The 22,576-nt window shown below is 39.5% G+C and overlaps 4 protein-coding genes across 5 annotated transcripts in view; 3 read left to right on the top strand and 1 right to left on the bottom strand.

Annotated features, from left to right (window-relative positions):
- LOC146450574 (uncharacterized) overlaps positions 1-213 on the top strand; it is a 6,162-nt gene extending 5,949 nt beyond the window's left edge. The window contains exon 1 of the mRNA XM_085100283.1: positions 1-213. This exon is cut by the window's left edge and continues 5,949 nt beyond it. The gene's annotated coding sequence lies outside the window, so the exon portion shown is untranslated.
- Positions 1-3,979, top strand: part of LOC146450573 (uncharacterized) — a 12,922-nt gene extending 8,943 nt beyond the window's left edge. Inside the window, exons 4-8 of the mRNA XM_085100286.1 lie at positions 570-670; positions 766-815; positions 1,654-1,778; positions 3,131-3,277; positions 3,452-3,979. Coding sequence (XP_084956412.1) covers positions 570-670; positions 766-815; positions 1,654-1,778; positions 3,131-3,277; positions 3,452-3,702 — 674 coding nt within the window. The 3' untranslated portion in view covers positions 3,703-3,979. The remainder of the gene's footprint in view (positions 1-569; positions 671-765; positions 816-1,653; positions 1,779-3,130; positions 3,278-3,451) is intronic.
- Positions 3,980-4,133: 154 nt separating this feature from the next.
- LOC146450572 (transmembrane protein 198-like) lies at positions 4,134-9,328 on the top strand. Its single transcript, XM_085100288.1, has 8 exons — positions 4,134-5,293; positions 6,437-6,518; positions 6,954-7,062; positions 7,278-7,378; positions 7,548-7,597; positions 7,679-7,803; positions 7,880-8,038; positions 8,495-9,328. The coding sequence occupies exons 1-8, from the start codon at positions 5,220-5,222 to the stop codon at positions 8,635-8,637; spliced, it is 843 nt and encodes a 280-aa protein (XP_084956414.1). The 5' UTR covers positions 4,134-5,219; the 3' UTR covers positions 8,638-9,328.
- LOC146450571 (E3 ubiquitin-protein ligase UBR2-like) overlaps positions 9,298-22,576 on the bottom strand; it is a 30,288-nt gene continuing 17,009 nt past the window's right edge. The window contains exons 29-49 of one of the 2 annotated variants that reach the window (XM_085100281.1): positions 22,385-22,539; positions 21,813-21,915; positions 21,273-21,373; positions 20,721-20,938; positions 19,808-19,958; positions 19,324-19,673; positions 18,896-19,002; positions 17,320-17,377; positions 16,676-16,736; positions 16,479-16,566; positions 16,356-16,411; positions 16,153-16,249; positions 16,005-16,075; positions 15,743-15,932; positions 15,329-15,425; positions 14,361-14,497; positions 13,250-13,391; positions 12,861-12,920; positions 12,693-12,770; positions 12,141-12,416; positions 9,298-11,279 (exon numbers count right to left, since the gene is read on the bottom strand). In XM_085100281.1, the coding sequence (XP_084956407.1) occupies positions 11,138-11,279; positions 12,141-12,416; positions 12,693-12,770; positions 12,861-12,920; positions 13,250-13,391; positions 14,361-14,497; positions 15,329-15,425; positions 15,743-15,932; positions 16,005-16,075; positions 16,153-16,249; positions 16,356-16,411; positions 16,479-16,566; positions 16,676-16,736; positions 17,320-17,377; positions 18,896-19,002; positions 19,324-19,673; positions 19,808-19,958; positions 20,721-20,938; positions 21,273-21,373; positions 21,813-21,915; positions 22,385-22,539 (2,738 nt within the window). In that variant the 3' untranslated portion in view covers positions 9,298-11,137. The remainder of the gene's footprint in view (positions 11,280-12,140; positions 12,417-12,692; positions 12,771-12,860; positions 12,921-13,249; positions 13,392-14,360; positions 14,498-15,328; positions 15,426-15,742; positions 15,933-16,004; positions 16,076-16,152; positions 16,250-16,355; positions 16,412-16,478; positions 16,567-16,675; positions 16,737-17,319; positions 17,378-18,895; positions 19,003-19,323; positions 19,674-19,807; positions 19,959-20,720; positions 20,939-21,272; positions 21,374-21,812; positions 21,916-22,384; positions 22,540-22,576) is intronic. The other variant, XM_085100282.1, reaches the window with a different exon arrangement.

Genomic DNA, 22,576 nt, shown 5'->3' with positions numbered 1-22,576 from the left:
CCTTAGAGTACAAATTGAGAATGCCTTGTGATTAGCCTTTAGTTGTGTATTGATCAGTATCGAGTCGAGTAGTTGTTCCAATCAGAGAGTTTTATGAGTTGAGTCGAGCCATTTGTTGAGGATATTGTGAGTTTAATCAGCCGTAGATCTATGCCTAAAGCCTGTACCAAGAAGCCTGTTAACCAATTAAACCAGAGGAACTTGTGAGTATAATCGTTTGCCCGAATTCACTGTCGTTTTCGTTATCTGCCTTGTCGATTTCGTGTGGAAATACCGCTTTGGAGGCGAGCGTTTTCCCACAACTTGGCTAGTGAGCTAAAAAGTTAGTCTTGAGCCCAGCCAAGTGTTATTGCTTAATATAATAAAAATAATAATATTAAATAACAATCTTTATACAGGGAGCCCACGTCACAAAAGTGATATTCTGTGGGGCCCTGTAGATTGACAGAGAAAAAAAAACTACATAATGCTTTAAAAACTTACAAATGATTTCAGTTTTAATGGTATTAAAAGACAGGTATTGACTGATTGATTGACAGGCAATATGTGTTCTGTTTGTATTTTGACAGTGCGAGTATCCATAAGCATTATTTGTGGCCTTATTGCTGGAGCGCTGGCCTGCTATGTCTACAAGATCGGTGTTTTCTGTATGGGTTGTATTGTTGGATGGGTGAGTTGTTGACATTACATCTTTCAATCGCTGAATGTTAATGCCTAGTGGCATATACTTGATTAAATTTTAATATTTTGATTTTGTTTACACAGGCTTTGTCTATTGTTGTGGTAACTTTATGGGTGTCGAAACATCTGGCAAGGTAACTAGCTAGCATCCTTTCTTTCTCTAATGCATGTGGTGTACATTTTAGTAAAAACAACGTTGCCCTATATTTCCCTCTTCCAGCTGTCATTTTGGAGATATGATGTACAAGGTGTAGTATCCATTTTAAACATGGACAAATTAACAAAGAAGGGCAGTTAAATAGTATGCATCATAAATGAGAAAGCCGGTGGAATTCTCACCATAAGGACAGAACTTGTGAGCATAGAGAAAAATATTAGGTTACCTTTTTTTTTTTTTTCTAAATAAAGTGTAGGTCGCATGCAAAAAAGGAAGTAAATTTGAAGGAAAAAAACTGGCAGGCCTAAAATTTAACTCAAGCCAGTTACATAATGCACAGCCCAGTCCTTTGATTAATTGACTTACACTTCATGGTGTGATTGGGTTCTTGTCACAGTTTGAAGGTAATGTCCAAGAACTCAGTCAGCTGACTGAAGTCAGTAAGTGTTTGCTGATTACTGGTAATTTTTGTGTTTTGACTAATTTGGGATAATTATCGAAATTTTTGTGTTTTTTTTTTGGGGGGGGGGGGGAGGGGGGGGCAGAAGAAATTTTCTGGGTGTGCCTCAAATTCATTTTCACCCCTACAATTCTAAACCAACACCTTCCAATTTCAAGCTGTAGACTCTGTACACCCTTTTATTGACAAGTTATAAATGAGCCAGATGTAAATATCAGTTGATAGTTTCATCGTACTTTGCTCAATGGCTCAATGAACCCAAAATGCTACTGCAACAAGTTAAAAAATAACCTGCAGGTTAGTCTCATTGTAATCTTTTTATTCCTAAATGAATTGCTGTGGCTTTGGTTTGCAGTGACGTTGCATTTTATGGTATCTATGCTGCTACTGGTCTTGTTTTTGGAGTCCTTGCTGTTTGGCTTGAAAAGATCTTTGTCATTATTGTTACATCCTTCACAGGCTCACTCATGTTCCTCCTTGGTTAGTAAACTACATTATAAATACTTCAGCATCTTTTGTGACCAAGCTATTAATTAAACTGACATTATAAACACTTCAGCTACTTTTGTGACTATGCTAACTGACATTATAACACTTCAGCTACTTTTGTGACTAAGCTTAAACTGACATTATAACACTTCGGCTACTTTTGTGACTAAGCTGCATAATAAACACTTCAGCTAGTCTTTTGATTACCCAAAAATAAGTTGTATTCCAAGGGGTGTACATCCAGGGCAGGAAAAAAACATAGGATGGAAAAAGAAGGGAAAGGAAAAGCTTAATTACTCTATAGTTGTAAATTAGATTTTTACTTAGCTGGTGAGTTTTAGTGAATGAATTTTTAATAACTACTAACTACTACCGGTATTACTACTGCTGCTGCTTTTTAGTAGTGGTAAATCGCTTTATTTGCATGACCACAAGATTTTACAGTATTGCAAAAGCTAAGTAATTATTAATAAAACAAGGGTAATAGTAATATTGTCCTAAGTTACATCACATTCATTTGATAATAACAATGTGTCACGTATATCTGTACATGGTAGTCAATAGAATCATTTTAGTTTTTAAATTTTAATTTTATCTTCTACATAAGTTATTCAGGATCTCCCATATTTGTTAATTTTAATCACTTTCTTACTAGTACGATATTTTATTAGTGTCCCCACGTAGTCTACCTAGGCTAAATACATCGACACTTTAATAAAGGTTTTACTTTCTTACTTTACTTACTTACTTACATGTATGAGGAAATGAACTTCATTACTAGCTTATTTACACATGATGATTGTTAGAGTTCGTGAGTAGTTTTATGCTTTCTAAGGTTGATTTCCTGTCAAGGTCAGGTATTATCTCATTGACTCGATTTAAGAAAGTCTCCCTCTGAAATGAGTATCTGCTACATTGAAATAAGAAGTGAGATTCATTTTCCACTTGATTTGATTTGCACAATGGACATAATCTGCTTTCCCTGGGTATATCATTTATCTGATACCGACCTAGTTCAATGAAAGTTTATCTTAAACTTCACTAAATTTTGCCTTTCATTATAATTTCTTAGCTGGTGTAAGTAATCGGATGTGGAGTATTCATTTTTGAAAACTTTGTAAAATTCTAGTTTCCTTGAATGTTCAACGCTGAGTCGCCAGAAATATATATATATTTCTCCTTCATATACTGTAGGTTGAGTATCGTCTAACTGTATCATTATCAAAAGTTTCAGGATCTAAATTAGATGAATGCTTTTAGATTAATTTGAATTAGATTAATTTATATTAATTCATTTGCTTGTTACCTTTTTTCTAAAACCTTTTTTTTTGTTACACGTATAGGCCTTGATCATTACTGCAGGACTGCCTTCACTATTTTGATTAAACAAATTCTGTTCAAAACCAAGGATGCTTTTAGTCAGGCTGCATCCACTCCCGCCCATGTCAAACTGGATTTCCATGAAGCTCGCAAGGAATTCACTCATCAGGGTGAGATATTGTTAAAATGGAAAAATGTTGAAAAAGCGTGCCTTGACTGGCTGTTGAGTCACAGCCCTATTCATTTGTTCTTTACTTCCTTAGCAATGTTCCTGGACTGACTGTGGAAAGTTCTTTACAGCTTAACAATTTTCCTTAGTTGGCTTATGAATTTGTTCTTTGCAGCTTTAGCAATGTTCCTCGGTTGGATGTTGATGTCAGCTGTTGGCACCATGTTGCAGGTCATGTACACAGCACAGGAGATCGACACAGATCTGTTCATGAGAAGTTGTGGCTGTGGTTCTAGCACTGCAGTGCCTGATGATAAAGGAGTCAGATATGTTGTGCTGCCACCACCTAAGCTAAGAGCTCTGTTGCTGCATCAGACAAGCAGAAGGCAAATTATGAAAGACTCTTGGGATGATATTGCTGGGTAGTTTTTTCGATAATCAAATGATGTGATTTTGTGGCAGTGTCTATGAGGCTGTCAGTTGTCTCTGTTAGTGGAGTCAGTTGGGTTCTTGACTACTGGTTTTTGTTGTTGTTTGTTTATTTTTGCCTTTTGATGAGAAATAATTAGATTTTCAGCTATACTGGGGTAGTCTGTGAATTGAATTGATATTTCACTCATCTCATACAACAATATTAATAACTTTTGTATATTGTGCAAATATGGATCTCACCATTCATGGAATAAAAGCCACCTGAAATTAATATCTGGTCTTATTTTGTGCAATAACTGGGAGGTGAAATTTATTCATCAAATTTGAAATTTCCCTGTTAGTTATCAGAAATGTTGTCAGTTACTCTTTAAGTACGGGGAACAAAGTAATAGGGCAAGGTGTCGTACTTTAGTAAGTTATAAGACAGTAAAGTTAATTTTGGCAACATTGCATCCTATACTTAACAAACAGAGCCTGCAGGATTACAGGAACATCACGAAATAAAAAATAACAATACTATGCTGGTTTGATTGTATTTTAATAATTAAAGTTATGATGTGGCATGAACACTTGCCTGAAAACCTGATAGGTTTTAATCGTAATCTCTTTGCGTTCCTCTCTCGCGCGGCTCCCTGGAACGCGAAGAAGAGAGACCTTGGGACAAGGTTGCAATTTATGGTGTTCACACGACAACGTTTTGAGTTAAGTTGAGGGTTAACTTGAAATCCATTTCCCCAACCAAGGTAACTATTCTGCCTCCCTATCCTCGTTCTTTGTACCCTTGAAAGTCTACTCGGATTATATATTGTATATTTGTCTACATATGTTTCAGAAATTTATCACTATACCAACCACGAAAATTTACCTTGTGGTGGTAGTGAGAAAAAAGCTTCGAAGGCAGACAAATAATTAAACGTAAGTCAGATTCAGCTGCCCACCCGAAAAGGGATTGGAAAGGAAGATCGGTAATTTTGGGCTGCGTTTTTTGGACGGCTTCAGTTTCCGTGGTTCTGAATGCAGTTAATGTCTGGAATTAAAAATACACGGCCATTTGTATGGAGTACTCGACTGTAGGCCATTTCCGAGTTGCTTGAACCTCATTATGAAGCTTCGTACATAGTTTTGTTAATGCATTTATTATATGCAAACAAAACTAATTTTCGCATGAAAGGCTTTGCACTTAGCCTCGCTTTTGTAATGAGGGTCAAAGCAACTCTGGTACGACTCAAAAGACTACTATTACTCGTACAAGACCACAGGTGCGCTTAAAATGTTATCAACAGAATGACATGTTTCAGTAAAAATAGCGCATTACTTATCCAAAAGGCGTAAATAGCTTCTTTACTATTTTGTGTTCTCGCCTTGTAAAATGGAATGACAAGAGTGAATAGAACCACAGGTGTGCTGAGTTTCCAAATAAGTAACTTTAAATGCCCTCTTCTATCAAGGAACAGATTAACTCAGAACACTAGACGAGAACAACGAAGATTTCCCTCGCCGTGACAAGAAAGATGGATTGGGACGAAGGCCTTAACATAACAAAAGAAGCCAGTCAGAAATTATTGGATAAATTGATTTATAACAAGTAAGTAAGATGGTGTTTAGCTTATATTGCCTCTTGTGTCCTTAAGTTCGCTTTTAATTAGCAATTTAGTTTCTCTCGTATACCACCAGTTGAATCTGGCGACCTCTCAATGCAGCACCTGTTTGTTGTACTGGAAAAAAAAAATTCCATTGAACCCATATGATCATTACCAGCTAAAACCAAAGTCGGAATTACACAAAATTCAATGTCTTATTGAAAAAGATTGTAAAACGCAAACGGTACCTACGTTAGTATTACTAAAAAGATGACACTCATGCCAACCCAAAGGGAACAATTTAAGCAGGGTAATTTAAAAAGTATCTCCCGTGATACTGGATCCTTAAATTAGGACCTTTATCGCAGACAATTCTGAGAGCAAACACAAAAGCGTACAAAATACTTCATAAGTGTCCCTTCCCAAAACCCGAGGCATGTTGATCAGTTTGCGAGTCGACCTTCCAACCAAAGAACCGCTGCATGTGTTTCTTGTTTTTCTTCGCATTAAAATGCGCGAATTACTTCAATGATCAAAGCTGTTATTCCTCGGTGGGTATCCTAGCACTTTGTCGGCCAGAGACTCAAAGATCTGGAGCAGCATTTTAACTCATTCAAAGTACGTTTCAGTTGGGAGGCGGAAACGTTATTCTGAACCCGTCGATGGGCTTACTTAGCTTAGCTTACTTAGCAATATGCAATGATTAGGTATAACTACCATTAAACAATAGAAGTGCTATTAGGTACAAGCAGTAGGGGCAGGAACGCGTGACGAACCCCTAAAAAGAACGTCTGCGTGCGAGGCTAATTATAGGTAGGAAATTCCTCACTCTAGGCCAGGGAAAGGCACCCTTTATCTTTGTTCGTTTTATTTTAGTACTATTTATTGTACTTGTAATGCGCAATAGATCATATTTTATATGTCTTTTTGCTCACTACAAATAAGTTATTATTATTATTATTATTATTATTATTATTATTATTATTATTATTATTATTATTATTATTATTCTCCAAAGTCCGCAACCAGCTGACTGTTTGAGGCAGTCTTTGTTTCCGTGGACAGTTGTCATTATCCAGTAATTTTATATAAATTAGCCGTAGGAGAGGGTTACTATGTCTTTCAACCATTACTGGTGTTTTCTTTAGACATCCCGCTACCGTAACTGTGATAGAAGTCTTAGCAGTCGTCGGTGTTGCAGTCTGGGCCGCTGGGTATCGGCTCATTAAGGTGAGGATTCTCATCTTATCCTCCAAACTGCACTCAGTACTTGGTCGGAGCGATGAATGGTTAGTTACACACGTAATTAAGCCAGCGTATTTCTTTGAACAATTTATACCTATACATGGTCTCCTTTCCTCTCTTTCTTTCTCTTCTGTTCTCTTTTGCTTTCTAATATGCTCCAAAGAAGGGCGAGCAATTATTCAACTTGGAGCAATACTTTGACGGAATAGAAAGCAGACCAGAGATTCACGTAGCCAGAGTCCATTGGTACCCACGCACCGGTCTATGAATGAAGGTGTGATGCAGTTGTGCTGATCGTGCAGCTAACTGAACACAAAAGAAGAGGAACTAAAGTTTCCTTCATTCATGGTCAACTTTAAACTTGTTTTCTGGGATAATTTGATAATCTTTTATGATTTAAAACTCTTTTTATTTTTCCAGCCATGCATGTTCCTTGCTGGTTTTCTTCTGGGATTCCTTATTTTCTATGTGTTTAGCCCACTGGTTTTTAAGACGCAGATTTGCTGTGGACCAAACGGCAAGGAAATAGGTCAGTGCTATGATGTGACCCAGCCTGTCAGGTATTCCCTGAAAAGGTTTAGTCCATAACAAGTAAGTCGTACCAGTTGCTTTGTCACTGGAATATCGCGCAGTGCGACAATTTTGGCCATAGTCAAAATTTATAGTCCGGTGTGAGATTTAGACGGCACGGTTCGTGGTAGAAAAGAAAAGTCCTCAAGCACGAATCATTTGTTTCTTTGGCAGCACACATCCTATTCAGTGCATTAGTTGGTGTGTTCGGTGGTTTCTTAGGATGCCGTTTATACAGACTTGGCGTATTCACAATAGGAGAGTGTCTGGGACTGGTAGGTGAAGCTCAGTCTTTACTCTATATATGTATAGACACGGACGAGTCATAAGCTTTAATTTGTTTGAAGCTTATCGGTATCGCTAGAGTCAGAATTATAGTCAAACAATAAACAAGCTAGAACCATAAAATATAGATTCCAATTTTCTAACCAATTTCCTTTTCAGATTGTTGGCCTTACAATTCTTAGTACTCCACTTTACAAGTATTTTCACAGGTAAATTTTATGAGTTAAGGGTATGAGGGGAGCTGATAGTATTCCGTGTGTTAATCGCATTTTTGGTTGATTTTCCAACAGCAACATTGCTTACGCCGCGCTGATGGCATCCACCTCCCTTATGTTTGGATCGCTGGCTCACTTTTATGAGAAACCAGTCGTTGTTATAGCAACATCGTGCGCCGGAACATTAGCTGTTTTGTATGGTAAACATGGCTGGGGTGGGCGTCAAACTCAAAACCTGAACGGGCACTAAGTCGTGTGAAATGTCCTTTTTTGCAGGAGTCGATTACTTCTTACGGACAAGTTTTTCTGTCACAATAGAAAGCTTCCTCTTGAGAATCAAAGACGTTGTTTGGGACGGGATGAAATCAGAGTTCTCGAATTGGACCTACCGAGCTAAAATTCCTGATCATCTGGCAATCCGTTTTACAACTAATTGTAAGTAACTGGGTTTCACTTGGTCAAATTATCCTCTCCTCATGGTATAAGGAAACAAAGATGGCATAAATAGATCTTTCAAACAGGACAGGTATCAGGAAGGTCATGGGTTCGATTCCTGTTGGGGGCCTCGGAAAATTCTTTTTCCGAGTTTTTTCGACTTGAGAACGCTTCTTCATTATTTTCACTTCATCCAAGTCGCCATTCCATTTATCATTTAGGACAGATAATTTTAAGAATCTAGTAATCAAAGACGAATTTGAACCCTATAGACCTCGCAATTGACGCGCTACGCACCCTATCTGTCTGTCTTGGAAGCGAGTTGAAGTAAACAATAACAAATAGTTTTCAACAGGATGTCGTTGGTTGCATTTTGCTTGCTTTATTTTGGCCAGTTTTTGTTTTGTTTTGTAACGCCTCAGGCGAATCATTATCCATTCTTTTGTCTTTATTCAGCCATTCCAATGTTTGTCTGCTGGGGCGTAAGCACAGCTTTAGGTGTCGCTCTTCAGTACAAGATAACAGCCAAGAACTTAAATAACGGTTCCAGTATTTTACAATTCTGCAACTGTTGCGGCAGACCCCAACCTGACAGATAACAAGTCACACGCGATGGACACTAGCGGTTCGCCAGGCCCCAGGCTGTCCAGTCACAAGCCCCTCGCGTGCAGTCCACACAAGCCGGCATTCACCAGACGACAAGTCACGAGCCCCTCACGTGCACAGTACTTATTCACCAGATACCACCAGTTTAACATCACAAGCCTCTCACGTGTAGTCCACAATGTTTCTTTCTCCAGATGACAAGTCACGAGCTCCTCACGTGTAATTCACACCAGTTATTCATCAGATCCCATCCTAACATCACAAGCCGCTCACGTGCAGTCCACCAGATGACCCACTCATTTGCAGTGAATATGTCTTCAAGTGATGTTGACCTCAAAGAAGACAAGTCAGAACGCCTCACGTGCAGTGCATACATTTATTCGTCATAGCCAGAACAGCCATTGACGAGCGAATCACACAACAAAACGTAGAATTTTATAAACTTGTAAAAAAAGCTCTGGCACTCAACTGCGGAACACGAGTGTAACCGTCAAAATGTTCATAGATAGGTCAAGGGGGTAATCGGAAAGTCTGGGCTTTAAAAACTATAATAGTGGATCACAACTTTTAAGGAAACCGTTTCTCGCAAGGAAACAAAAGTTGCTATGTAAATAATAAAACAACAAAAACAAAAATAGCACAGAGAGAAACTGTTCAATAAATGACATCAGTTTATTTACAGTGTTTGATTGAGGGCTCATGTCACACCACATCAAAGGGGCTAGGTCACGGTATTTTAGGTAATCGTGTGCATTTTCATTAATTACGATCTCTAAACGTGAAAACGGCAATGCAAAATTGATTTATTGATGAAATCTCGCCAAATAACATATAAAGACGATCTCTGAACATTATTGATCAAACTTTCATACAAACTGAGATAAACTTGAAAAAAGTCGGGCCGCCAATTTTTCAAGTCTTCCTAAATGCAATCTCTCTTCAGTAATTTTGTCCACGTTTGCCCATCCACGCTTCATTTTTGCTTCCTTGTTTTTCTTTTGTGTTTTTCGGTAGCTTAAGCGGTTATCTTGAGGTGTTACTCAATTCTATGAACCGTTCGAATGTGCCAAAATTCCCCAAAATTGCGCGACCTAGCCCCATAAAACAAAACACAAATTATAATATCATATGATACTCCTCCTTAGTCTACCCTTCAGCTTGCTAACCGTGTACAATTTGCCCCTAGCTTGTTATAACAATAATGCAGCTTAATCGTCCGTTAATGTGTGAATGTGTATTACAATTGAAGAAAATGGTCGGAATTTCAATTCCGGAAAAAAAAAAGGTTAAAACTTTTTTTCATTTTCAGAGCCAAACCGTGGTTTGATACTCTAGATGTAGCCATAACATGTCATCATTTCAATGAAAGTTCTCGAGAAGTTATTACTCGAAAGCTTCTTGTTTCTTTTAGGAAATTTGGGGGTATGTATTTTCCATTCCTGAACACCGACGTTAACACAGCAAGCAAGACTGCTAAAAGAGCCTGGTTTGGTTCAGGTGTCTGAATCACCTTTGGCACTGACAAGCTTATTTAACCGCGTCATTCTCTTTTATCACCTTAGTAACTGATAACAGAAGCCCTGTTCAAAAAAATGACCCTACCACAAAAGGATTCTCAAACTCACATAAATACACCAATAAACTCAGCTCAGACGATACCCACGTCTTGCAAGTCCACACAATGTTTGTTTTCCACGTTATGGAAAAAAAAACCCCGCAATATTAATGAAAATTTTTGTTTCTGGACGGGGGGGGCGGGGGTGGAGGGGGGCATTTCCCGCGTTTTTTTTTTTTTCTTTTTTTTTTCAAGCTGAAGCGTCACTTGTTTATGAGAATAACAACAAATTCTCCAAATTAACAAACATGAAATGAGAAACACCGCCCTTAAATTAACATGTAATTACTGATAATAATTACTTAATTATGCTCTCCCAGTAAGGGGCTTTTTGGGAAAATGAAACAAACAGGGAGAATAAAAATTGCAAATGAAACAAAACAAATTAAGAATCCCACTGACAGAAGACGGACCAGCTGGTAATTTACAAGCGAGGTAGAGGAGTTGAACTCGGGGCTACCGAGAAACAACTCCAACTAGCGGTCAGAGCGGGACTTGAAACCTAACCGCTCGGCCAAGCTGCCTCTGTTAATTAACTCCTAATACAGATTGAAGTCGACATTGTATGGGACAACGTTGATTAAGTGAATGAATAAATGAATGGATCTTGGGACGCGTATCTGGCACCCCCGCAGATTTTGCGGGGGCGGATGACGTCATAACCAGCCTGGGATCGAGGTCATCGAACGCACTCCCTAATCTTTGATTACTATTAGTAAGGTCCAGAATAATCACTAGCACGAGTTTGAACTCGGATAGTAGCTGTGTAAGAGCTCGATTATCATAATTTCACTTGCGTATGATCTGTATGATCGATTGATTTGAATTGACCCGTCCTTCCCTCCCCTGTCTCACTAACTTCTCGTAGTTATTTCTGTTTAAAGATTTGTCCAGTCGATTGATAACAAGTTTCTGTTAGATTCCAGGCAATGCGCCACTTCTTCAGCCACTGAATGTGTCAGCCAAAGTTTCTCCAGCTTCTGATATCGATCACGGCAGAGGTACAGAGGATTGCCGCGCCTAGCAACAAAACAACAATGACAACTCAACTGCAAACAAATCATGGAGGGATTTTTTTCTTTAGTCAGTGGCACAGGCATTCTCTTGGGTTTTCTTTTTGTGACTATGCCTGTATCAGTGACCGAAAAAAATACATCTGCCATTTACTTACAAGTCTTAAAACATAACATCACTTTTTTATTACAAAAACGTGTTCATTTAACGTTGTTGCCCTCGTTTATGAACTCTTTATTGAGTTCCTTTTAGTTTGTGGGAACCAGCTTCTAAACTACTACTGTAAAAGCTTTCTTTAGTTGATCCGTGAATCGAAGATCAGCAGCTCACCGACAGTGTTGTACGTGAATCTTTTTGTTAGATCAGTTTGCTAGCGAAATTGAGTTCGCAAAGACGCAACCTTATTGGGTGTTTTCATCTTTGCCGTGAAAACCGAACTGACGGTCGCAAATAGACAGTGAACAAGCTTTCGGCTGGGTGTTTAGATGTGCCCATTTCTCACGAGCCACTCATTGAAATTTACGAAAATTGAAATAACAGCAGTTTACGAGCGACAAATGATGGGTAAAATCTACTGAATGAATTGCCGGCCAAAAAAAAAAAAACAGTTTTGATGTCTGTAATACAAATAGCCACATTCCCACGGCAATCGCCAAAACTCAACCAAAACATCAAAAATATAAACTTTGGTTTTACTTCCGCCTTATCTCCAGGCGAACAACACTTGACAATTATGATAAAAAAAAAAACGTCCAGTAACGGTTTTTAACAATTTGGCGAGCGCTTAAAGTTAGCATTTTGACAAAAAAACTGATCAAATACTGTTACAGTGGTTATTTTGAGGTCAAAGTGACGTAATGTCCTTACCTGAGCCCTTGGTCTGTCTCGCCATACGCGTCCAAGTAAGGAGGGGAGTAAAAACAACCTTTGTTTTTATTGGCCATCAGCAGAATTTGACACTCGCGTACACGAAGAAAAACTCCCACTCCAGCACCGCACTTCTGAGCATGAGCAGCACAGGCGCCCACCTTGTCTCCTCCTTCTACTTCCGTTTGGCAGCAGTAACTTTGAGAGCACAGCATTTCACCGCAGATCAGACACAGCGCAGGCGCACGGCTGTCGTCACCATCAGAATTTGGACAGCTAAAAACCAAAATCACGCGTGTTCATGTTCGCTTCTTTCTTCAGAGAATTAAATATCACATTGAGCAGAAGCAGTATTTCTGGCAATCTGACTGACAATTCGTTTTTTCTTTCTGTCTGTGAAATATAACTGGATTTTCGACACTGCTGTTTTAACGACACCTATCTGAAAGGAACTTCCTCACTGTTTTTGCCGTATTAAGCGATTTACATTTCCCTCGAATTGAAGGAAAGTTTACGTAAACATACTCACATAACAAAACACTTATAACTCACGTAAACATAGAAGCTTCGTTTATAAGCTCGCTGTAGTCCACAGGAATCTTCAGTAAATGATTGGCTTCAACAGAATATCTAGAACAAACAAACAAAAACAAGATAATGTGTCAGCAAAGCAACACGATCCAAAGAGTTTTCGGCAGCAGCAGATGTAAGCTAACTCACCCCAGTGATTCCACTCCTGCGGTCGCCAAAGTTTTCTTAACGTGTTCATGACTGCACCAACTGAGAGAAAAAAAACGGAATAAATTACCTTCTGTCTCTTCCACAAAAACAACCATAATCACCACAAGGATGGCTTCCTTTTAGCGTAAAAACAAACGTTACAAATGACGGATAACTCTCCGAATTCTGAAAGCACTACTCTTCAGACAATATCTCACTTGACAGTTTGAATGTTAATAATGTTGAAATGGCATATAACTTCATCCATTAAGCCATTGTTGTCTTGTGGTTGTGTGCACGACTGCGCGTCAGATTTACTGAAACTGGACCTCAATGCGTCAAACCTTCTGCCGAGGCAAACGCTTTTTTATGCAAGGCACGAATCTCACCGTTTAACAGCGGTGGAGATGGTCGACGAACTAATACAAGCACTGTCTTGATTCCATTGCAATAAACACGTCATATCTGAAGGCACTGAAAGATACCGGCACAAGCTCTCCAACTCCTCCGTCAGCAATGGCCGGCTGGGCTCTGGGGCAGAGTAAAATAAAAACCAAACAGGGTGAGGGTGACAAGCGAATAAAGAGATTTAGCTTTAACTTTTAACATGCTGAAATAAAGGATGTCTGCCTGCAGTTATTCGATTTTTTACGAGGGTTTCGAAACAATATGACTGGCAGCAAAGCAAATAGTGACGTAACACTAACTAAGGGTGCATTCTTTTCGGGCTATTCTAGCTATTCTTATTCCGGTTTGGGAATCACAGAATACACAGAATTTCAATTTCGAAAAGAACGACCCTTAAATGTGGAAACGAAATACCCATGGCAGAGGTGACCTGAGAACTAGAGAACTGAGAATGTCTGCGCGCGAGCGGCTGCGTAGGATTTCCTGCCAAAAATTTCCCAAAAGAACACGTATTCTGTCTTTTCCGAGTAAACCGTATTCCTTCCATTCTGTTCATTCCGCTATCGGGAGCAGAATGAACAGAATGATATTCCGTTCATTCCGAAAACGGAACATCTCCCAAAAGAACACAAATACCGTATATTCCGAGTATTCCTATTCCGGAATAGTCCCAAAACAACGCGCCCTAAGATCAAGAAGCTGTCATGTGAAATGAATACTTCATTATAACTTTTCGATTAAATGCCAGTGTACCGATACCGATAGAAATGGCCAAAAAGTATATGTTTCGATGAAAGCCTTAAAATGGTTCAGTTTTGAATGACCCCACTGCTATGCAGAGACTTTGGTCCAGATGACCAAGATTGAAATGGATTAGAAGTTCAAAAAATTGGACAATTTTTTCGAGTCTTCCTGTGAATTTTGGAGAACTTGCTAAAAAAAACTGATTATAGTTCATTCTCAGGAGAAATCACTTAATATTTTCTTCTCGGTACTCTAAGGCAATTTGAGAAAAGGTATCTTGTCAAACATTTGAGCAGTTTTGAACAAAACACAGAGAAATCTCCGTGACGATGCCCTCTTAAGCTTTACCTTTCAAAGCTGCTGGCCCAGGAATCTCCGTGACAAAATGAAAGAACAAAGCTGAACAGCGAAGGAATGGTAACAAGTGCACTCTCACGTGACCCAGAAGCGCCTGTGGCATGGGGTGTGGTGTGGAAGACTGGCAACTAAGATAAGGTTAACATGGTTAACTCCTGAGGCAGTTGAAGAATTATCCGATATAACCCTAAACCGTCACTCAAGGCACTTTGAATTTATCAAAACTTGTGCTGGTCAGTTCGCACACGGAATTAACCTAATCTTGCACCCAGATAGCTCTTCGGTTTCTCTGAAGACAAACATCTGGTTACGAGATTAGGAATGAACCAACTTTTCAAGATGGCGCGCTCCATTGCATGACTGGTCTGACCAGACAGTTAAAGGGGAAGTATCACGAAAATTTGATCTCATTTCAAAACTCAAAAATGTCTGTCTGACAACAGAAACAACAAAATAATTGTCTAGTTTTGTTATAAATTATCACCTCAGTGCAATAAAACTGTCGATTAGTGCTACGGCTAGAGACAGAGTGGGCCGGTATGGATTGAAACTTGAAAAATGTTAGGCTAATGTTTTTCAACTTTTCGTATTTTTGTTTCCAAAATGCGCTAGAACAGGGTACGAGTTGTTCCTGTCAGGAATTGAGTTGATTTCTCTCCCCTCGTTGTTCTAGAATTATTTTGTAGCAAATTGAAGGTCTTATTTCACCATTTTTAACAAAAGAGGTCAAAACACCATGATACTTCCCCTTTAAGATATTCCGGACAATGCACTTGGGGGAGTTTTCCATCATTCACCATTATAGTTTTGAGAGTAAAATGTCACTTTTTTTAGAATTGCTTTTCCTGAAACTGTCTTGTTGAATGCGTGGAGTAAGGCTAAGTGTGTCTGCACGTGGTTGAAAACAATAATGACGCTCATTACAGCAAAGTTTACTATTGGGTCCTATCAACACTCACCCGGCCCAGTGCCTCAGTTTACCCCACAGAGCAGCCAAGCTAATGGCCTCGTCTTGATTAGGAGGCTCTTCTGGGTCCATTGATTCATCTTCAATACCTACCAAATATAGAAAGAAGCAGGTCGTCATCTGTGTTTACTATCAACCTTCCACGTGTTTCTGCCCACCCCGACCCCACAGCCCCACCCCGTTCCCCAGGCCCGAGCATGTATTTGCTCCAGGATCTGGGCCTGTTATACACCTTGGGGAGAAGTGATAGGATGAGGAAGAAGAATTCCAAGCATACGCAACTAAGTGATCTAATTCATGAGTAGTTATATTCCCGACCCAAGCCGCCCCTTTTTTCTAACGTGTAAATTTGTCATTGCTACCATTTTTAGTTGCACTGCTTACACAAAAAATTGATTTCAACTACCTTTACCAGGGAGATCAGGAGAAGCCGTGAGGAGAATTTGAACAACACGCGCCAACAGAGTGACTTGAAACACACACTGATCCATTGAAACTAGAGAATCCAGTCCCACAATACTCTTCAACACGGGTGTCGAACTCCCGTCACCAGACTCTTGATATAACATGCTCGGTAGTACCATGCGGAGCTTAACCTGGGAATAACAACAAAATATTTATGGACAAACAAATCAAATAATCAAACTTGATAAAAATCACTCACTCACCATCAGGCTGAATAGATCCAGCTCCAAGAGGGAGGGGCCGTCACCGCCGGGAACCGCGTCAGGGGTTAGGACTGGGAGCAAGAAATGAACAGTTAGTGGGGAATAAGAGGATCTTGAATGTAAGTTGCTCATAAACTGATTAGCTTACCAGATAGCAGTCGAAGACAGTGCTGTTGAACAGCTTTGCTGGGAAATATTCCTGAAATTACTGCAGCTTGACAAGTCAAAGCGGCCATACACTGAAACTACAAAAAGGACAAAAGCTTATTCTGCAGCAGTTGCGGCGACTGATTTAAAAGCTAATAAAGCAACCTAGCAATAAAATCATCACGTATATGTTACTTAAAGTACCTGGCGAGTTGTGAGACCTGTGAAGAGAGCCTTGCCCTCTGCTCTCGAAGCATTCTCTGGAAAGAACAAACCGGATAAATTAGCCTGTACCAAATAAACACAAACAGAACACGTACCATTTACCTCCACTTTGAATGGTGTAAGAGCACGCTTCCCACACTAGCACAGGGACACGCCTGTCATCTTCATTTGGGTCAACACCCAAACCAACCTGATCAAACAGACAAGAACACAAACCGACAGTCAGTACCAGAGGTATAATTAGTAAGCTGTAGGTATTGTTTCTTAAGGTACAGAATCGTTGAATATTATCTACTCACCATAAAACATGACTGAGAGAAGACCCGCATCATTGCCTTAAGATCGTCTGAGAATTTCGACCTAACATAAAGTAGTAACAAGGTATCTTAGTGAATCAGAAGTTAAGTTTAAGTGTAAGTTAAATGACACTTTCCCGAATCCAAAAGGAATATGCATAAAATCAAATATATGAGAACCAAAAGAAAACGTGTCTTCGAAGGGAGCAATACTAGGAGGGAAACTGAATTTCCATGCTAATATACAATTTTTTAAAAAAGTATAAATTGCAATAAAATGTCGTCAATATTTTAGTGGCGCAAGTAATCTTAAGCTCGACGTACACATAACTGTCAACGGAAGAGTGTGCCAGTCTGTGAAATACCGATTGAAAAATAAAAATTTAAAAGAGTCCATACAAGTAAGTTTCGGTCTCAGTTTAAAGTCATGATTCTTAAGAGTTTTAGTTGAAACATTGAAATAAGAAAAATTTGAAAAGGTTTGTATCAAAAGATAAGAATATAATCTTGCAATATTTAAACCAAGCTAACAAACGTCCTTCGTAACACCAGCAGAAGTCTTTCCCGCAAATGACTCGCGTAGCGCGCCTTTGTATTGAACCATAAAATACTAAACGGGACAATAAAAATGATAAGAAAAAGCCTACCCTGATTTCAGGAGAGTTTGGAATACTGTTTGGAACCTTTCAGAGACCGGAGGAGCGGCTAAAAAATAAACAAATAAAGACATTTATTTACCAATGACGAAAAGGATGTGAAGGTAAGATGCTGCAAAATAGAAAAAAAATCTTTACATTTATCAGTTAGTCATCAACGGAGAAATTTCACCTGTAAGCCAAATAATGGCTGCAGAGGAAATGTTTAAGATGAGACACAGAGTTTTACATAGAAACAATAAACTAACGACCAGCACCAAACAATGAATACTGGGATCTCTCACGGTCAGGCCAATCAAACAAGTGAGATAAGGGTTCAAGAGTAGGCGATTATTTAACAATTATTCCATGAGCGCGCGTTGGATATGAGATGGTAAATAGCCAACGAGGCGCGAAGCGCCGAGTTGGCTATAACTAATCTCATATCCAACAAGCGCGAATGGAATAATTGTTTTATTAAATTCTCCGCGTTTGGACATTGCTGTTGAAGTTTACTGAATTTTTATATTTTAAGAAGAAATTTCTTTCAAATTTAAACGACCGGATGTTGAGGCAACCTCCGACCAAAGCGCGCGAAACCTAATGATCACATGACACGCGCAGCGCTTTGCAAACGGAGTTGAATGAAAAATCGAAAGCGAAGAAAATCGGACACAGTCGGACATCTAAAATTCAAGAAACGTTTAAATGTACGTAATATAACCTTTCTGAGACTAGCATTCAAGTGCTTTTGAAGTTCCAGCTCATCGAGAAGCGTAATAGTTGTGCACATTTGAGCAAATGTTCTGCTGTGTGGTGCCGAGCGAAGGAAGAGATTAGGGCAAGGACGGCTTTTTTCATGCTGAACTGAATTCCTCGCGGACGATTTAAAACACTTTAGGCAAGTCCAAGTGTACGAGGTACAACCTCACTGAGAAAAGCATTCAGTGCAAGTTTTTAAACTTCAAGCTTATTTGAGAAGCGTAAGAGCTGTGCACATTAGTGCAAATTTTTTGCTGAGTGGTGCCGAGTGACGGATACGAACATTATGGCCGCCGCTCGTACGGATTTCATAGATGAACCATCTGAAGTCCTCGTAAATTCGTAAAAACATAAAGGCAGGCATAAAGCTCTTCCAGAGAAATTTCTTCGATTGGCTTTAACCTCTTACCGCCAGGATTTGCAAGCCATCCTGAAATTTTTGAAGGTAACCGGTTGTTATTGTTGTTGTTATGTGATCTAAAAAATCGTAAAATCATTCAATTTTGAAGATTTTAAAGGAAACTTCAGAGATACGTACCATTAAATAGTGTCATACCGAACTTTGTGGCTTTTATTGTTGTTATATTGAGATGGCATTGTTTGGTATTTCTTTCTTTTCCTTTTTTTTCTACATTTTTCCGAAGAAACTTTTGCTTCCCGCCGAAAAAAAAAAAATTAGCTTAGCGACACCTGGGGCTTTCGTTTTCCATATAAGGTCAAACTACGGTATATGAGCTGATAACCGAGATTTAGTGAACCAATCAGAACGCAAGAAATGCAATATCCGAGGCTGAGAATTTAATAAAAGTTAATTCGGTGAACTCACCTTTTTTTCTCTTCTTTTCATCCTCTTCACAAAACAAGCTGAGGTTCGACGAGACTACATCCTGCATGCTGCTAAGAAATTCTGCAACTGTTACCTCTTCTGTAGAGCTGCAGAGAAAGATAACAAATTAAACAAAAAGGAAACGTCTACCGAGTGAAAATCTCAGAGTACGAGAGATGATTTGTTGAAAAACCGAGCTCGTGCATTGCTTCAGATAATTACTAAGGTAAGTCTATCCATACCCCTCTCTCCGTACTCATATGTTGAACCAAATCTTTCCCTAAACCTCCCCTGCTCCGTTAACTTATGTGTTAAGGTAGTCTTTCCCTACCCCTCTCCCCGTACTTTAACTCATTATATTAAACCAAATCTTCCCCTACCCAGCTCCCGGTCCTTTAACTCGTGTATTGAAGAAAATTGTTCCCTACCCCTCTCCCTGTCCGTTGAGCAGAGCCGGCATGACTGGTAAGACTGTGTTGCTGATACATCCGCACAGTGGACACAGGAATTCATTCCTTGCAATATCCACACTTGCATAATGCACCATACGCAAAGACCTTCGCTCCTTGGCAATAACAGACTTGTAGAATCCCTGCCAACAGTCACTGTGCATCATGTGACCACAGCTACTGACATGTATGCCCCAGTACTGGTCCCCTGGGGTGTACAGCGGGTCAAGTTCGTCACCATTCTCAAACATCTTCCCGCGGGAACGGGACATCACGGTCGACCGCTGGACAAAAGCGGCCATAACAACGGCGCGTCCATCAATGTCGATCTACAATAATAAAAAAAGTTACTCAGACTTGACGATTTAAGCAAGACGATTGATGCAATAAAATGTGAGGACCACTTCCACAATTTTAACGATGCTATATAACATATTCTCTATATAAGACGAGGACTGCTCACCTCCTGCTGCTCTTGACATAAAATACAAGGCTCGGTTACATAGCGAGGAGTTCGGATTTCTTGCCGACACCGCTGGACACCAAGTACTACAGGCTGTTGTTCTGCACCGTCTGCACTGGTTTCCACGTGATGCGGCTCCAGAGTGTTGGAACTGAAAGAAAACCAGTCAATAAAGAAGGTTAATCTTTCTTTGAACAACCACTCCGAGATCCAAACCTAATCTAAATCATATACTATTTAAAGGACACCGTTCAAAAGAAAGCTGCGAGGCAGTGCATTCCTGAGTCAATAATTTTGTTTGTTCGCTTCTTTTTCAATTCAAATTTAAACTGTTCATAGCCCCTATTTTCCTTCCACTGCAAAGCAGTCCGTATTTTTGGTTGTAAGTTGTAGCATCGCACGGTCTTTTAAGGAAAAGTCTGGAGCGAGCAAGGAAATGGAAAGCACGCGCCAGAATCCACGCTTTTCGCGCTTCACACCTCGCGAGTTCACGCTTTCTGCGATTCACGTAAACTCCCTCCGTGAATATCAAAAAAAAAAAAAAAAACACTGTTTTTGCAGTCGACATGTTCCCCTGTTTTCCGTTTATTCAGCCATTCAAAATACAGCAACTTTAGAGAGCGGAGTCGGGAGCGCAACTACGGAATGTGGCAACTCTAACATTGGCCAGTCAAAACAGGACGAATGTGAAGAGATAACAAAAAAATGAACTCATCAACAACTGTGGCAACAGTACACTGCATGACGCTGTTAATAAACAAGTGACAGTTTTGTTCACAACTGAATACGAATTCTCCAAAAGAAAATCAAGTAATGAAGAGTGTAGTTGAGTTATCATCACGCTTAGCATATATGTTACATCACAATCTAAATGGACAGGATATTTGTAAAGAAATGGTGATGTTGAACATACTCTTCAGTTTCCATTGATGCCAGTAATTCTGCATTTTCTTTGATGAAAGCCTTTTGTAAAGCAGACATCTGCGCCATGATCTTAGCGCGCCTCTCTTGGGCAAGTCGGGCTTTCCTTGCTTTTTCCTCCTCTTGTGAAACACTCCTCACTGGGGAGGGGCGCGTAGCAACGACCACATGGGGCTTCTCTTGGCGTGCAACAAGCTCCTCGTGTAAACTCTATGAAATGACACATCGTCAATTATTCAACTATGATCAAGCCAAGTGCTGCTTTCCATCACACACAAGTTCACATAACAACAGCAAAACAAGAAACCAAAGTCAACTTCATTTAACCTCGTAAATTCAGTTGTATTCGATATCCTAATATTTCAAAAACAAGGAAGAGTGTTTTTCACTGGGTTTCGGGTCTTCAAGAATTTAGAAACCGTGATGACACGAATGCAAGAATTTTTGAAATGGCTTGGTGCTCCACCAGGTTCTCGGCCCTTTCATCGTTTTTCATCACTCTTCTTGTTTCTAAGTGTATTCATTGCTGGTCAGCTCATTATACCTTAACAATCCAGTCCAACAGTGCGGCATTTCCTGCACAGATCTCAGAACATTGGCTGTTATGAAGATTCTCCAGTGACTTGAGAAGACTCTGAGGATGATCTACAAACATAACAAAGTGAAGAAATGATATGATCACAGCCTTGGTGAGGAATGACATTCAGCTTAGCCAACAGTGGCCGTGGGAACAGTCTGTATGCTGCAGTGGACGGACTCACGGAATAATACACTCCGTATGTCACGAGTATGAAACTTAAAAACAACAATATCAGTTCCCAAAGAACGTCGTTAGATAAACTAAAGGTGTACTTATTATGAATCAAATTATTGTACTGAATTTTACTTTGGTGAATACTAATTGGGATTGATTATCTGTTTGGGTTACATACTTGCGTGACAGCGCGAGAGCTTGAACACGCAAGTCATGTAAACATGACACTATATATTCGATCACAAATAAGGCTGCAATCTGCATCATTCTACATAAATAAGTTCAGATTTCAACTATTGTCACCAGGGTTTTACAGTTGACTTAAGGTACCTTCAGTTGAGGTTGCCATGGTGATAAAGTTAAATTCACCCGTCCTGTCATTCAACCTTTGTTTTTTTTCTTCATGAAGAGCAAGACATATTAAATGGAGAACCTAGAAATCAAATCAAATCCTTAATTAAGAAACACGATTGTGAGCAGTTGGTGTCTTTGATGTTATGGTTTCAAGGGATGGTCCTCCCCCCTCCCCCCTCCCCCAGTGATAAGAGCACAAGCCTTCCACCAATGTGTCCATGTCGGACTCAGCATCTTAATTAAATGAGTTGTGTCTATTGTTGTTGTTTTTTTCACGTACTCCACATACTTATCAACAAGTTTTTCGAAATTGATTTAACTATAAAAGTTAACGTCTCATTTTGAACTTGAAAATGACCGTCGGACGGTCGAAACGTCGTTCTCTTTTAACGTTAACTCCACATACTTAGTGCGATATTTCTAAATTTCATTTTGACATGAAAGAGTAACTTAACGAGTCATTCTTTGGATATCCACCGCAATTTCCAGTCGTTCCATTCTTATTTCCTTCATCTATTTTATTAACTTGTTTGATAGACTCAACTGACCTGTTGAAGCAGTAGATCAGTAACAGCCCTGGGTTGAGCTGTGTTGGCTCGTCTTAGCAGCGTGTTCATCAGACTCACAAGTGTCTTACAACATAACAGATTCAACACTTTACTGAAAGGCTCACAGAACTCAGGGGGGATGGGTGGGGGACCACCTGAAAAACAATAAACACAAGTCTTTAGAAAACTGGA

This window comes from Pavona decussata, unplaced genomic scaffold, assembly GCF_977016875.1.
Source record: "Pavona decussata unplaced genomic scaffold, jaPavDecu1.1 SCAFFOLD_441, whole genome shotgun sequence".
Classification (NCBI taxonomy): domain Eukaryota; kingdom Metazoa; phylum Cnidaria; class Anthozoa; order Scleractinia; family Agariciidae; genus Pavona; species Pavona decussata.
The sequence above is the reverse complement of the archived record's forward strand: the minus strand, read 5'-3'. Positions and strand labels throughout refer to the sequence as shown.

Bases quoted from the DNA above. Each gene is read 5' to 3' on its own strand.
- LOC146450572 (XM_085100288.1), top strand. From the start codon at position 5,220: ATGGATTGGGACGAAGGCCTTAACATAACAAAAGAAGCCAGTCAGAAA. The intron at 5,294-6,436 runs GTAAGTAAGATG...TGTTTTCTTTAG, and splicing joins GATAAATTGATTTATAACAA to ACATCCCGCTACCGTAACTG. The intron at 8,039-8,494 runs GTAAGTAACTGG...GTCTTTATTCAG, and splicing joins AATCCGTTTTACAACTAATT to CCATTCCAATGTTTGTCTGC.